A 17249-nucleotide genomic window follows, 5' to 3' on the forward strand; every position below is an offset into this window, starting at 1 on the left:
CATGGCAGGAGAATAAGAAGAAGAAGAAGAAGAACATTAACAATCACAATAGGCGTCTTCGCCCTTTCAGGGCTTGACCCCTAAATAATATTAGCATAGATGTCATTCAATTTTATGCAGAGTTATAGATCATGATAGATGTTTCTGGTTCTGGCAGACCTAACTAAAGCAACACAACAAGAATATACAACCAGAACTTCAAAATAAAAAGACATGACCAAGAACTTAAGAACTCAAAACCATGAATTACCCCTCTCCTAAAGGTGACTTCTTATGCCCAAAATATCAAAGACACAGAATAGTTTTAATACAAGGTATGAGGGTTCAAGAGTTCAGAGTTGTTGTTCAGGTGTATAAGGCTTCAAATCTGGGGCAGACAACAGCACTTGGACTGGATCACCAAGTGTGTTCTGCAGTGACATAGACTAGGGAGTAAATAAACCTCTGTGACAGAAAACTCTGACATTGCAATGCCATTTATTAGGGTCATGAACGGCCTTCGTGAATAAGCAAAGGGACATGTGTGACTGAGACAGGGAACTCATGGACAAGATGCCCCTTGTCATCTTGTCGACGAGTTCCCAGTCTCAGCCGTACATGTCCCTTCTCTGTGACATGATTAGACTGAGGCTCAGCCCTGGCAGGAGCCTCCATTGGCAAATTCCACACCTTTTAGCCTCTTCAATTGTTTAACAAGGAGGAAATGACTTGGAAAGTGGTTCATCTCCCCAATCCACTGGCAATCAGTCTGTATGCTTTTGGATCTCCTTCCCAGTATGTGAATGTGCAGATGCCCTTGACCAAAAATGTTACTAGCCAGTAAAACCAAGCAACTTCAAGGAGGTCCTTAATGTCAATGGGTCCGTTTCCTCAAAGAAGGTAATCTTCAATCTCCAGTGGGACCTGGAGCATTCAGGTCATTCAGATGCCAGGTATAGCTAAATCATAGAGCAAATTTCAGACTTTTAGTGCACTCTCTTCTCCCCTGCCTGACATAATCCCATCTAAGGTGTCCTGCTTCTCAGAAAGGCCAGGAACCAAATAACCCATGGACATGCTTCTCCAGGATCCCAATTCGAGCTCCTGTTCCTTTTGAGTCTATGGCAGCCACTCTCAAGTCTCCAGTTGCCTCTCTCAAGTTCCTTACTCCTTTCAAGCCTCCAGTATGCCCTTTCTAAACCTTCGCTCTTTCAGAAACCCATCTGCCCCCTATTCTTCTTGAGTCCCCACTTGCCCCTCTTGAGTTCCAGGGTTTTTTCCCCAAGACACCTCCAAAGTTATCTGTTCCCCTTCTGTCACTCACTCGATGTTGTGTCGATGTAGTGACACTAGGGGTCGCTCTTGAGAGCCCCGAACACCTCTATTCTTTTGAGAAAAGGCCAATGAGAATTGGCAAGTGGAATTTGCATGCCACTTCCCCGGACATACGGGTATAAAAGGAGAAGGAATGCCCACTCTCATTCAGATTGTTTCTTCAGAGCCGAGTGGTTGTACTATCAGTGAGCTGAATACTACTGCTGTTCCATTCACTTCTTAAGAAGCGTATATGGATATATGGCGCATTTCCAGCGGCTTTCTCTCCTTCTGCATGACGAGTGCAGATTTCGCCCCTGGGCACTTCGACAGCACTAAAAGTGTGTATATTCCTGCTAAAGAGTATATTTTCTCTATTAGAGCACACACATTGACATTGAATGTCTTTTTAAAGACGCGTCTTTATAAAGATGCCTTTTTGTCTTTGTGTGATTCCTGGATGCGGTCGTTATCTCTCCGCCTCTGACGGCCATGGGTGCTGCCTCACGTGTCTGGGCAGCGATCACACTGAGGCAGCATTTGTGGATGGTTCATGTTCTCATTGCGAGAATATGACCATGGCAATGTTGCGGTCATGGCTTTCCTTCATCCGAAGCGGGAAAGCCACTCTAGCCGCCCCCCACGCTGCGCCTTCTACCCACAAGTATGAGGCCGGCCTGGCCGGCGCTGGAGGCGATTTGGGGAGTTCAATGGGCGCGGTCTCGCCGGGTAATGCCCCACGGACCTCCCGTTCTCCAGCATGCGCGTTTGCTCCCGTCCGGTTCCGAAATGAGACGAGCCCACCTCATGGCCAGCTTGACGTCAATTTCAGGGCCTGCGAGCAGGATGAGTCTTCAATCTCTGCATCGGAGAGTGCACTGGCGATGTCGGACGCTGAGGACTCGACTGGGCTGCCACCTTCAGGTCTGCCCACCCAGTCTGAGGCTGATGCAGAGCTGACCGCCATGCTTGCCCGGGCTGCCGTGAGTACTGGAACCCTCCACCCTCCCCTGAGCGCTTGCAGCTTGATGATTGGTTCCTGGGTTTGGGGCGCCGCTCACGGCCACTCCCCCCCCCCTCCCCTGGTTCCTTTCTTCCCGGAGGTGCACGACGAACTGAATAGGGCACTTTTCGCTGCCCGAAACAGACTTCCGGGTTTGTCCGCTCTCACTACCGTTGACAGCGGGGTGGTCCACGGGTACACGGAGGTCCCTCAGGTGGATAAGGCGGTTGCGGTGCACCTGTGCCCGCAAAATGCCGCCATCTGGCAGGATCATCCGGCGCTCCCCTCCAGAGCCTGTAGGACTACGTCGTCTCTGGCGACCAAAGCCTACAGTGCCGCTGGACGGGCCGCCTCCGCCCTGCATGCCATGGCCCTCCTGCAGGTACACCAAGCCAAGGCACTAAAAGAACTGTACGTGGGTAGTTCTGATCCCAATGTGCTACAGGAGCTGCGCTCGGTGACCGACCTCGCCCTCCGGGTGTCGAAGGTCACGGCGCGAGCACTCAGGCAGGCAATGTCCACCTTGGTGGTCCAGGAGCGCCACCTGTGGCTGAATCTGGTCGAGATGAGGGACACCGACAAAGCACGCTTTCTCAATTTGCCCATCTCCCAGATTGGACTTTTCGGCGACACCGTTGAGGACTTCGCCCAGCAGTTCTCGGCGGTGAAGAAGCAGACAGAGGCCATCCAGCACATCTTGCCTCTGCATGGCTCAAGATCCCGCACCCTGTCTGCTCACCGAGGGTGTCCCCCTGTGGCAGCGAAAGCCCAGGCGGCTCCGCCTGAGCCCAGCTCTCCGCCCCAGCGTAGAGCCCCCTGCAGGAAGCTGATGAAGCTAACTTGCCCTATGCCATATATGCAGAGCAAGGTAAGTGCTTTGAGGTCCCCCTCAGCACACCTCGGGACGAAGCAACGCTCCTCAACATGGCGTCACCTGCTCTTCCTTGCCGCGAGGTACCACCTCCAGGTACGTCAGACGCGATTGTCCCTAGAGTGCACTTCGCCCGGAGCTTGGACGCGTGGCTAACGCTTTCCAACCCATCGCGGTGGCTGGCCAGGACCATCCAACTCGGCTACGCGATTCAGTTCGCCAGGCACCCGCCCTGGTTCAGCAGCATCCACTTCACTTCAGTGCAGGGCGAGAATGCCACCACCCTGCGTGCGGAGATCGCGACCCTTCTTCACAAGGGCGCGATAGAGCCTGTCCCTCCAGCCGAAATGGGGGAAGGGTTCTACAGCCCTTACTTAATCGTACCAAAGAAAGGCGGTGGGTTGCGGCCAATCTTGGACCTGCGAGTTCTGAACCGGACTCCTTACACAGACTCCTGTTCAAGATGCTAATGCAGAAACACATTTTGACGTGCGTCCGGCATCAAGATTGGTTCGTGGCGGTAGACCTGAAGGATGCGTACTTTCACATCTCGGTTTTACCTCGACACAGACCCTTCCTATGGTTTGCTTTCGACGGCCGGGTGTATCAGTACTAGGTCCTCCCCTTCGGCCTCTCTCTGTCCCCTCATGTCTTCACGAAAGTCGCAGAGGCAGCTCTTGCCCTGTTAAGGGAAGTGGGCGTCCGCATACTCAACTACCTCGACAACTGGCTGATTCTAGCACACTCTCGAGAGTTGCTCTGCGTGCACAGGGACCTGGTGCTCAGGCACCTCAGCCGTCTAGGGCTTCGGGTCAACTGGGAAAAGAGTAAGCTCTTCCCGGTTCAGAGCATCTCTTTTCTCGGCATGGAGTTAAACTCAGTCTCAATGATAGCACGCCTCACAAGCAGTCGGTGCTGAACTGCCTGAAGTCATTCAGGTGGAGGACAGCGGTTCCACTGAAACACTTTCAGAGGCTCCTGGGGCATATGGCTTCCTTGGCAGCGGTCATGCCTCTCGGGTTGATGCATATGAGACCGCTTCAGCACTGGGCTTCAGACTCGAGTCCCGAGATGGGCATGGCGCCGCGGCACACATCGCGTAGCTATCACGCTGCTCTGCCACCACTTATTCAGCCCTTGGACAGACCTCATGTTTTTGCGGGCAGGAGTTCTCCTACAGCAGGTGTCTAGATGTGTCGTGGTCACCACAGATGCCTCCAAGTTGGACTGGGGTGCCGTGTGCAATGGGCACACAGCCGCTGGTTCCTGGACAAGCGCAACTGGGTTGGCACATCAACTGCCTAGAGTTGCTGGCTGTACTGCTCGCCCTGTGGAGGCTATTGCCGTTGATCCGGGGCAAGCATGTGTTGGTCCGGTCGGACAACACAGCGATAGTAGCGTACATAAATCGCCATGGCGGCGTATGCTCTCCTCGCATGTCATGCTCCTCCTTTGGAGTCAGCAGCGGCTGAGGACACTGAGGGCCACTCACATCCCAGGCAGCCTCAATGCTACAGCGCGTCCACAGGCGACGCTCAGGGGAGAGTGGAGACTCCACCCCCAGGTGGTCCAGCTGATTTGGAGTCAATTCGGCAAAGACCTGTTCGCTTCCCGGGAATCCTCCCACTGCCCGCTCTGGTATTCCCTGACGGGAGCCCCCCTCGGGACAGACGCACTGGCACACAGCTGGCCCCGGGGGCTGCACAAATATGTGTTCCCCAATGAGCCTACTTGCACAGACCCTGTGCAAGGTCAGGGAGGACGAGGAACGAGTCACCCTCATGGCCCCATATTGGCCCACCCAGACATGGTTCTCGGGCCTCACGCTCCTTGCGTCAGCACCTCCCTGGAAGATTCCCCTGAGGAAGGACCTTCTTTCTCAGGGACGGGGCACCATCTGGCACCCGCGCCCAGACCTCTGGAACCGCCATGTCTAGCCCTTGGATGGGACGCGGACGACCTAAGTGGCCTACCACCAGCAGTGGTAGACACGATCACTCAGGCCAGAGCTCCCTCTACGAGGCAGCTTTATGCCCTGAAGTGGCACTTGTTCATGAATTGGTGTTCTTCCCGAGCCAAAGACCCCCAGAGATGCGCAGTCGGGTCAGTGCTTTCCTTCCTGCAGGAGAGACTGGAGGGGCGGCTGTCCCCCTCCACCTTGAAGGTATATGTAGCCGCTCTAGCGGTCCACCACTACACAGTGGACGGTAAGTCCCTAGGGGAGCACGACTTGATCATCAGGTTCCTCAGAAGAACCTCAGCACAAAACCTGAATGAGAGTGGGCATTCCTTCTCCTTTTATACCCATATGTCCGGGGGAGTGGGATGCAAATTCCACTCGCCAATTCTCATTGGCCTTTTCTCAAAAGAATAGAGGTGTTCGGGGCTCTCGAGCGATCCCTAGTGTCACTACATCGACACAACGTCTTGTTCCGTCCATCAGGGAACGGGGGTTACGACAGTAACCAAGACGTTTCTATTTTTCCTCTAAAGTTTCCTGTGACCATTCAAGGGGCTCTTACATCTCCAGAGTCTCTGGTATTCCCCCTGAATCCCCATTGTTCCACCTTATGCCTGAGCACCAAGTGAACTTCCCTAAGTTAACTACTTTTTCCAATGAATACAAATGAAATAATCTGAATGAATTCCACAGTGGATGCTACATACTATCATATACTAACCATACTGAGAGAGAAGCTTGAGCTCTGAGGAATCTGTTAGTTCACTGACAACCCTCAAATTGACTGACCGAGACTTTAAACTCATCAGTTGATGAAGTAAGATCTGACCCTGAGAATGACAGAAGAAACATTTAAAATTAAATATAGCAATTTTGGGACTAATTTAGCTTTCTTTAGTAGAATCTATCTTGATTGATTTTATTTTCTTTATTCAGATATTCTACAAATATCTGGGTGAAGAGAAAGTTCATAGCATTAATGATAATTAATAAATTTGCTGAATTTGCAATATTGTGAATATTACCTGTTTGGCCTGGGGAAGTAGAGACTTGTACTTGGTAGAGTTCAAAGCCCACCATGGTGACACAATCTCAACAAATCGATGTGCTTGATCCAAAAGCTCATGAAGACCAGTGGTAAGTGAAATGGTGCCTTCATACGGAATGGAAACATCTTCTGGAATATTCTCCACAAGCACAACACTGTGAATGCAAGACAATCTACAGTAAAATGGAGATTTTTTTTGATGCTGGATATCTGAATATTGCTAAGGTCCATTAATGATTGCTTCTCATATTTAGAGGGGGTAAAGTATCATTCACAGATTTTTATGTTTGCAACAAATATGCAGGCATTTACAAAATTTTATTTTAATTATTTTGCATAGGGTTATGTTGATGTATAGGATCATAAGTGTAACCAATAAACTGCCACGGCGGTTAAAAAACATTTCAAAGATTTCTAGATGTAGCTTGATTAAAAAATGATACATTTTGTTCATTTCCTGTTAGGAATTCAGCACTGGAAATCTTTATCTAGCTGAAATACAGACAATCAGATCACAAAGACATTGAATACACAGATCAATAAGAGAAAGAAAACACCCTGCTGACAAGACTTACAAACATAACAGAGTATATATACTCATCTCAATGATCTATATAATTAAATATTATAATTTTAACAGTAAATAAATAATAGTGCGAACAATGATCACAAGCAAACACATACATAAATAGTTATATGTTTTGTAGTGGTTTGCCAGTGTTGCCTCATGCAAGTGACTTGATCACAAGGGCTCATGAAGTGGAGAAATCAGTTACATCCTTCCCCTAATAGGGATAATCAGAGGAGGGATCCTAGGTGAGGTGTGTCCCTGTAAAGTGAACATGTTCTCCTAAATGTCACTGCATGATGTCTTCTTGTAAGCTTATCTAAATTAAATTTCAATTTAAAGCACAATGGTTTAAAAAAAACTTTTTAAAAATAGTATAGATTGGGTTTAGATTTACTAAGGAATTATGATTCCACAATGAAGGCAAAATTATGAATCTGATCTATGGGCTTTGAGGAATAAAATGTATAATGCACATTTGCCTTCTCTGCTTCATTATCATACCAATTAAATTAATACACAATTATTTTACATGTCATCTTTCTGAAAGGTGAAATAACATGAATGTGTTTAATAATTACATTTGTGGGCATGAAGGCCAGTCCGTTTTAAGAGAATAAGAGCTTCTTTGCGATTTACTACGTTTGCACAATTTCAGATGTTTATGGCAAAGAGCATTACAGATTTCACAAGAGAGTGGTGGTAGCCTAGTGGTTAAGGATATACAGTAGGCTTTTAAAGGTTGCAGGTTCAATCCAAGAAATTAGATTTACTGAAGTCTCAGTTGTGCATTATCACCAATCCACTACAACACTAACAGCACTGCAGCATTAGAGGCTCCAGAGGGACTTTAAATGTGTGTTGTATTGAAAGTGGCCTTGAATAAGAAGCGTCTACTAATTTTTTACACTGCTGCTAAATCCTGTAGATTTGATCATGGGCATCAATTTCTCATCAATGTCCTGCCCAGTATACTGTTACAGTACAATGCCTGTATATTGAATCCGTGTAAGAGAAGATCTTAAAAGGCTACATTATCCCAAACCTTTCCAGCACTGACTTACATTAAATAGCTCTCAATCAATACTCTTACCAAATACTGATATTCCAAACCAAATAACTAAGCACATTAGAACTAATTGTTTTAAGTATGCACCACTGATAAAGTATGATTACATCTATAATTGTAGCTATGCTACATACGTAATCTGGTGAAACAAAGACGTAGCACACCTCAACAATGTCTTTAGTATGCATCACTCAAAACCAGTGTCAGCAAGATCATCTAAAACTTGTCACCAAGAAAAATACGTGTTCTGAAGCAAACAGAAAGCAAATAATTGTATTTCCTAGTTTAGAAAATATGTAGAAAATTTATATAATTATATTTATATCATTAATAAAACATTAATATCATATACAGTATACATGTGTGCACATGATCCACCACTGACCCCTTTGAGCATTCATCATTGTTTTAAAAAATTATGACCTGAGAGTGTACGGCCAGCACAGACACAACATTCAAACAGTCTGGCCCATATAAAGATGCATTTTGGGAAACATGGCCAAAGATAGGATAATGCTAATGACAGGTCTAAACAGGGTCCAAAACATTTTGAGATTTGCCAACTTCAACCACATTCGGAGGTGGTGAATAATGCGTGTGATTACATTGGACACCTAGTCTAAACAATAATCTGTTCGAATAAACAGCAGCAAAGCACCACCCATTTTCCTGTATATTAACCCATGCACTAAAACCAGAGTTTTAAACTTTGCCAGTTATATGTGGCTTTAAAAGGAAATGACCATCTGATCAGAAAATTTGATGTTCCCTTTCAAGTCGGTCACTTCGACGCTGTGCCAGTAGCTGATGATATGGTAGCTCCTCTAAGGGGTGATGATCTCTGAAACCCTATAAATCATAGCAATTTCAATTAGCAGGTGGCGCTTACCTCTCCTGCCGCTATACTCCTTCTGTGGCTTCCTTGTGACCATAATATGGTAGGCATGCGAGGATGGGAAATAGGGCACAGAGATTTTGAGGAGTATTTGTCAAGTGGCTTCAACTGTTCAGTTCTAGTATCTCGCTGAGATTGCATTCACTGTGAGTGCATGAAACTGAAAACGATTCGCTTTTGGCTCACTTTCATTTTAAAAGCCGAAGCCACTTACCTTTCCCCCTGCTATACTCCTTTATGGCTTCTGAGGGACTGCACGAGGGAGGTGCGCGAGGACGGGATATAGAGCACGGAGAGTTTGAGGATTTCTTTTCCATCTCAAGCAGATTTGCCAGTTCATAATACGCCGATGGCTCACTTCAGTGTGATGTTATCATTCACCTTAGCTTGTGATGATGATATCAGGGACATTTTGTCACTGGGCTTTCAATAGTGAGACATGTACATGCTCAGGTGAGGCGCTTAACGTGAATCCTTCCTTCTGGCAGGAAAACAGGACAAATCGGCCTCTGAGACTGAATTGCTGAAAGTTACTTGCTTGAGCCGAAAAAATTTAATAAAAGGATGAATGGTGTGCAATGTTTTGGCGTGCCTCTGAGTCTCACAGCTGGTGGCATTCTTTCCAGAGCTGTACAAGCAGCTAATTATGGCTTGATGTTCTCTCTATTCCGTGAGAGTGTAGGTCTCTGGCACTGCCATCTTTGAAAGATTGTTGACACCCCTGGCTAAATTTGTCAGGAATTTACTTCTCGCTTTCCCCACCATAGTGAGCCAGGAATGAGTTTCTCTTCTGTTACACAGGATGGTCACTTCATTGTCTTGCTGTTGTTAGCGACATGCCAGAAGACTATAATGTTGCAACACAAGACATACTTAAAACTTAAGACCTACGCAGTGGTTTTAAAAAGAAAAACATCTGTGACTCCAATGCAGCCCTCTCGCTTTCCCTGCCATCGCAAGCCAGAAACATGAACACTTTTACAGTGTGTTTATTGCTTGTGTTACTGTTGGCTCCATGCCATGTTTGTCACATTCCAATAAGGTCAAACCCTATTGCGGTTGCATGAGGCACAAAACTACAAACAAAAATGAGCAAACCTCAGTGAACCCAGCTTTTACCGTACTACATGGTTGTGCTGAGCGACCACCCCAAGGGTGGGCGATGTTCACATACAGTGTCCCATGGGTGTTAGGGATCATTCCACCAGGATAATGACCTCCTCCTGGGCATGGGCAGTGTTGGTGGACATTTGTCTGGCTGCAGGCTGGGCATCCCCTACAGCCTTTGCTAGGTTCTATAACTTGGATGTTTCCTCCCTTTTTTTCCAGATTTTGGCTGCAAAGGAGGGTAGATTTATCAATGTTTCACTAACCTGCTGGCTGGTGTCATTGCTTTTATTATTAGACTGGTCCATTATTAACTGATCATGTTATCTTCTCTTGTCTGCACTTTTTTGTGAAGAGTTGTTATTTTCACTGGTTCACTTCTCTGCCGGCTAGTGTCATTGTGTTACTTGCATGGCCTATGAACCTTTTTATCTCTTCTCTTCCCACTGTGTGAAGTAGAGCTTTGTGAAATGTTTTACTAGTGTTATTGTTTATGTTGACAGATTGGTTTTGACCTTGTCATCCTCCCTTTCTGCACTACGTTATGAAGAGTGTACATTTCATTGGTCCACTACCCTTTTGGCTGGTGCCATTGTAGTGTAACATTTCGGTCTATGTCCATTTTTAACTTCTCTCTTCCCAGTGTGTGTGAAGCAGAGCAATTTATGCAATGTTCCACTACCTAGAATGGCTAAGGTCATTGTCATGCTATTACCATAAATGGTTTAATTCTGGTCTCCTTCCTTCCTATTTTTCAATTCAAAGCAGAGGACATTTAATTCTTTTTACTGCCCTATTGGCTAGCAGGCTTTGTCACATTTGTATAAAAAAGTAGTGCAGCTTATGGTATACAACTCCCATAACGTCAGTGTAAAGATTCAATGATGACCAAGCAGGAAGCTGGGACTGGTTTGACAATCCACGTGAGACTTTAATTACACACCATGGTACTACTCTTTTTCAGTGTCACACATAACACACTGCTTTTCAGCAATACAAAACCAAATACACAGAAGGCTTGCTTTCCAGCAGTGGCCTCACACTGACACGTCGACACACACACAGTCAGCTCCGTGCATCTCTCTCTCGTCTGCCACTGTCTCCTCTCCTCAAATACTCCCGCCGCCCCTCACTGGAATGCGATACCGGTGTGGTACACAGGTGGAGCTCATTCACTACTTATCTTCCCGGCCTCACTCTGCCCAGACGCCGCTCGGCCCTGCCCTGCTTGCCACATACCCCCATCTCCAAACTCAGGTCGGGGAATTCTCTGGCCTGTGACATACCAGGGAGGGAACAGAGGGAGTGTTTATGTGTCGTGATGGTCTCCGGATCTAACCCGCACGTGCCTGGGAGTGGGAACAGGATGAGGGAGAGGAGAGGGGGAGAATAGAGAGTGAGGAGGAAGCAGAAAGGAGAGAGAGACAGGCTCGCAGGCCGCGGACACGCCATCGACTGGCCCTGGTACACAGGTGGAGCTCATTCACCCCGCTCAGCCCCACCCTGCTTGTCACAGTCAGCTACAGATGCAGTGTCAAAGTGACCAATGTAAAAGGGTTTATATGGCCCGCATATGCACGCATAGGGGAGGAGCGCCAAGCCCCACCTGCTAATTGAAATTGGCTTGATTTTGTAGGGTTTCAGAGATTGTCACTTCTGAGAGGAGCTCCCATAGCATCAGCTACTGATGCAGTGTCTCTTTCCCTCCTTTCAGGGAACCAAGGTTAAAGTTGTAACCGAGGTGTAATATATGTCTAATATCAACAAGCATCAACACAGATGAGAATCACACACATCTAAAGCTCAGTTAATACAAGTACACCACAAAAATATCTTAATATGCCTAGTATACATGCTGCACACTGCAAAGATAGCATGAGTAGAATGGATGTATGGTACTTTAAAATACTTCAAGATGGGGCATTGATTGTGGTATGTAACAGTGAGGAGCAGACAAATAAAGTGATGAAAATGAAGGGTGTATGTACGCAAGTGATTATAAGTTGCAAACAAGTAGGTGATAAAGCTTGGGTAAGTGGAGTAATCACTGGGGTTCCATTAGGGGTGTCCATGGCAGACTTGAAAGGAAATATAGAGGGAGGGAAGATAGTGGAAGCAAAACACCTATAGGTAAACAGGGAAAGTAATAGAGTGGACAGCCTTTCTGTAATGTTTCATTTTGAGAGTGGTATGTTACCAAAAAGGGTGATGGTAGGTTATTTCAGTTATCCAGTAAGAGCATATGTGCATGCACCACTGCAATGCTATCACTGTTAGAGACACTGTACATCATGATGGCACCGCTGATGGCCGCCTCAGTGTGGAGCGCTTCTATTGTTTTGTTGTTTTTGTTTGTTTGTCCTGTGTTTAGTAATCTTTTTCCATTCAGTTTTACCAGTGACGAACTACATCTCCTCACACGCACAAACAAGGACTTTTCAACTCTGCTGCCTTGTGCTTCACAGAAACCTGGCTGAGTGAAGCCATTCCGGACAGTGCGTTACATCTGCCGGGCTTTCAGTTGTTCAGAGCGGATTGCATCGCGGAGTTAACGGGGAAAATGAGAGGCAGTGGAACATGCTTTTACATCAATGAAAGTTGGTGTACAGACGTAACAATATTAAAGAATATGTGCTGTCCTAATTTGGAAGCGCTCTTTATTAACTGCAAGCCTTTCTACTCGGCGTGGGAGTTTTCCTCGTTTATTCTGGTGAGTGTGTTTATCACGCCATACGCGTGTTTGAATGCCGTGCTGCAACAGCTGGCTGATCAAATCACAGACACAGAACAACAATACACAGACTAAGTTATTATTATTCTTGGGGATTTTAATGAAGCAAACCTCACACGTGAACTGCCCAAATACAAACAGCACATTACATGCCCAACCAGAGACAGAAATATCCTGGATCTCTGCTACACAACAATAAAGGATGCATATCACTCTGTTCCTAGAGCAACTTTGGGACTATATGATCACTGTCTGGTTTATCTTCTTCCAACCTACAGGCAGAAATTAAAATCAACCAAGCCAGTAGTAAGGACTGTAAAGAGATGGACCAATGAAGCAGAGCGGGAACTACAAGCCTGCTTTGACTGCACTGATTGGAGTGTTTTTGAGGCTGCAGCCACAGACCTGGACGAGCTCACAGATACTGTTACATCATATATCAGTTTCTGTGAGGATATGTGCATTCCTACTAGGACTTATTTAACATTTAACAACGACAAACCATGGTTTACAGCGGAACTCAGGCAGCTTCGTCAGACCAAAGAGGATGCTTACAGAGTTGGGGATAAAGTCTTGTACAATCAGGCCAGGAACACACTGAACAAGGGAATCAGAGTGGCTAAAAGAAAATACCCTGAGAATGACCCTGCATCAGTGTGGAGTGGCATGAAACAACTTACAAATTACGGGACTCCTACCCTCAACCCTTTGGTGGACCAACAACTGGCTGATGACCTGAATGTGTTCTACTGCAGATTTGAAAGGCACAATCTCACACCCCACACCCGCTCTGACCTTCACTTCACACAAACACCAACACCTCCTGCAACCCCCCTCCTCCCCCCTCCTGCTACTCAACCTGCACTTAAGATCTGTGAAGATGATGTGAGCCGCGACTTTCAAAAACAAAGGATAAGGAAAGCACAGGGCCCAGATGGCGTTTCACCTGCATGTCTTAAATCCTGTGCTAACCAGCTGGCCCCCATCTTCACACAGATCTTCAATAGATCACTGGAGCAGTGTGAAGTCCCATGTTGCTTCAAATGTTCCACTATCATCCTCATCCCAAAGAAACCAAAAAACACAGGAGTTAATGACTACAGACCTGTCGCCCTGACGTCTGTGGTCATGAAGTCATTTGAGAGACTGGTGTTGGCCAACCTGAAGGACAACACTGGACCCTTTCTAGATCCCCTTCAATTTGCTTATCGAGCAAACAGGTCTGTGGATGATGCAGTCAACATGGGATTGCATCACATCCTGCAACATCTGGACAGACCAGGGACATATGCAAGGATCCTTTTTGTGGACTTCAGTTCGGCTTTCAACACCATCATCCCAGCTATTCTCCGGACTAAATTACACCAACTCTCTGTTCCCACGTTTATCTGTCAGTGGATTACCAGCTTTCTGACAGACAGGCAGCAGCTTGTGAGACAGGGGAAATTCACTTACAGCACCTGTACAATCAGCACTGGTGCCCCCCAGGGATGTGTGCTCTCCCCACTACTCTTCTCCCTCTACACCAATGACTGCATCGCCAAGGACCCCTCTGTCAAGCTCCTGAAGTTTGCAGACGACACCACTGTCATCGGCCTCATCCGAGATGAAGATGAGTCTGCATACAGAAGGGAGGTTAAACAGCTGGCTGTCTGGTGCAGTCAAAACAACCTTGAGCTGAACATGCTCAAAACAGTGGAAATGACTGTGGACTTTAGGAGGAACCCCCCAACACTGTCCCCCCTCACCATTCTAAACAGCACTGTGGCAGCAGTGGAGTCATTCAGGTTCCTGGGCACTACCATCTCACATGACCTGAAGTGGGAGAGCCACATTGACTCCATTGCGAAAAAGGCCCAGCAGAGGTTGTACTTCCTTCGCCAGTTGAGGAAGTTCAACCTGCCACAGGCGCTGCTGATACAGTTCTACTCAGCGGTCATTGAGTCTGTCCTCTGCACTTCAATAACTGTCTGGTTTGGTTCAGCTATGAAATCAGACATCAGAAGACTACAAAGGACAGTTCGGACTGCTGAGAGGATTATTGGTTGCCCCCTGCAACCCCTTCAAGAACTATACACTTCCAGAGTGAGGAAAAAGGCTGGAAAAATCACTCTGGACCCCACTCACCCTGCCCACTACCTTTTTGAACTCTTGCCTTCTGGCCGACGCTTCAGAGCTCTGAGCACCAGAACCGTCAGGCATAAGAACAGTTTTTCCCCCAGGCTATCCATCTCATGAACAGTTAAAACTGCCCCATTGAGCAATAATTAATGTGCAATACACAGCGTAGTCTTTTTATATTATCCAACACATCCTACCCCTTCTGCCATTACATTCCCTTGCACTGTACATAACCGATTTGTATTTAGATTTGCACTACATATGTGTATGTGTGTGTGTATGTATGTATGTATGTATATGTATGTTTATATATTCATATATGTATATATGTGTATATGTATGTATATGTATATGTATGTGTGTACGTGTGTGTGTATATGTATGTATGTGTGTATGTATGTATGTACAAGATGGCGCCAAGTATGGCTGCTGCGTTGCGAGCTCCGACACAATACTGCAGTTTTTTGTTTGTTTTGTTCACAATTCTATTTTTTTTTTGTCTTGGATGTTGTCTGCCTTATTGTCTATGACAGACAAACACTTTTGGACATTGGTTCTGCAATAGAACACCGAAAACCGGACTTCAAATTCCTCAATGCCAACACGCTGTTTACAAACATGCCAGCGGAGCAGACAAAGTCTGGGCAGCCTGGCCGCGGAAATGGAGAAGGAAAAGGGGAAATAGAGCCGGCGTTCTCATCAGATAGAGTAAGACGTCGTGCAAATCGACCCCCGCTACCCAGTATTCTACTGGCAAATGTTCAGTCTCTGGACAACAAGCTCTGCGAGCTGAGAGCATGGATCTCTTTCCAATGAGAGACGAGGGACTGCTGCATTATCTGCCTTACGGAAACTTGGATGTCTGATGAGATTCCAGATTCAGCCATTGAATCTCAGCAGACATCTCCGTGCACCAAGTGGACAGAGCGAAAGACCTCTCAGGTAAAAGCAAAGGTGGTGGTGTATGTTTTATAGTCAACAAATCCTGGTGTGATCAGAGGAACGTACATTCTATCAAGTCTTTCTGCTCTCCTGATCTGGAATTTCTCATGCTTCTGTGTCGACCATTCTGGCTACCAAGGGAATTCACAGTGGTCATTATCACAGCTGTGTACATCCCCCCACAAGCCAACACAGACCAGGCACTCAAGGAACTGTACAGGATTATAAGCAAGCAGGAAACCGCGCACCCTGAGGCCACGTTTATTGTGACTGGGGACTTTAACAAAGCCAATTTTAAATCAATCGCACCAAAATACCACCAACACATCAGTTTCAACACAGAAGGGGACTGGGTTTTGGACTATTGCTACTCTCCCTTCCGGGATGGCTACAAATCCCTCCCCACCTACCATTTGGCAAATCAGACCACTCTTCCATTCTGCTTTTGCCCGCTTACAGGCAGAAACTGAAACAGGAAGCACCCACCCTCAGAACGATCCAGTACTGGTCGGACCAATCTCTACAAGACTGTTTTGATCACGCGGACTGGGAGATGTTCCGGTCCACCTCTGATGACGACATCAAGGTGTACACTGATAGCGTAACGAGTTTCATCAGAAAGTGCATAGAGGATGTTGTTCCGACCAAAACAATACAGATCTACCCCAACCAGAAGCGGTGGAAATGATTGTGGACTTTAGGAGGAACCCCCCAACACTGTCCCCCCTCACCATTCTAAACAGCACTGTGGCAGCAGTGGAGTCATTCAGGTTCCTGGGCACTACCATCTCACATGACCTGAAGTGGGAGAGCCACATTGACTCCATTGCGAAAAAGGCCCAGCAGAGGTTGTACTTCCTTCGCCAGTTGAGGAAGTTCAACCTGCCACAGGCGCTGCTGATACAGTTCTACTCAGCGGTCATTGAGTCTGTCCTCTGCACTTCAATAACTGTCTCGTTTGGTTCAGCCAAAACCAAACAGAAGCCATGGAAGCCATGGATAAATAGCGATGTTCGCGCTGCACTTGATGTGCGGACCTCCGCTTTTAATTCTGGGAATGCGGAGAAGCATAAACAAGCCAGTTATGCACTCCGCAAAACTATCAGCGCAGCCAAACGCCAATACAGACATTCAAGACAAGCTTGATGTGAAACTCCGGGCTCTGGGTTTAAACAGCTCGCTGTGCAGCTGGATCCTGGTCTTCCTGTCAAGCAGATGCCAGGTGGTTATAATGGGCAGCAACATCTCCTCATCACTGACCCTCAACACTGGAGCCCTGCAGGGCTGTGTTCTCAGCCCACTCCTGTAGTCCCTGTACACACATGACTGTGTGGCAACACATAGCTCCAATGCCATCATTAAGTTTGCTGATGATACGACGGTGGTAGGTCTGATCACTGACAATGATGATGTAGGGCTTTATTGGTTGTTTAGATCAGTGTTACTATCAGAAATAATAATTATTTCTGTAGTTATTAATCAATGTTTAAATTAATTAATTGTATCTAACTCATTAAAACCTCATATGGGACTCCAGTAAATGTAGTGTGCTACGTTTAGGAGCAGGTTTGGTTATTAGCAATAATTAATAATTATCAAAGATAATTATTAATTATAAAAATCAATAGAACATTGATGAGA

The 17249-nt window shown here is 46.5% G+C and overlaps 1 protein-coding gene across 1 annotated transcript in view; it reads right to left on the minus strand.

Annotated features, from left to right (window-relative positions):
- LOC127411741 (inactive phospholipase D5-like) overlaps positions 1–17249 on the minus strand; it is a 166876-nt gene that overhangs the window by 63857 nt on the left and 85770 nt on the right. Inside the window, exons 3-4 of the mRNA XM_051647472.1 lie at positions 6153–6330; positions 5849–5957 (exon numbers count right to left, since the gene is read on the minus strand). Of these exons, the coding sequence (XP_051503432.1) occupies positions 5849–5957; positions 6153–6330 (287 nt within the window). The remainder of the gene's footprint in view (positions 1–5848; positions 5958–6152; positions 6331–17249) is intronic.

Source organism: Myxocyprinus asiaticus, chromosome 21, assembly GCF_019703515.2.
Source record: "Myxocyprinus asiaticus isolate MX2 ecotype Aquarium Trade chromosome 21, UBuf_Myxa_2, whole genome shotgun sequence".
Lineage (NCBI taxonomy): Eukaryota > Metazoa > Chordata > Actinopteri > Cypriniformes > Catostomidae > Myxocyprinus > Myxocyprinus asiaticus.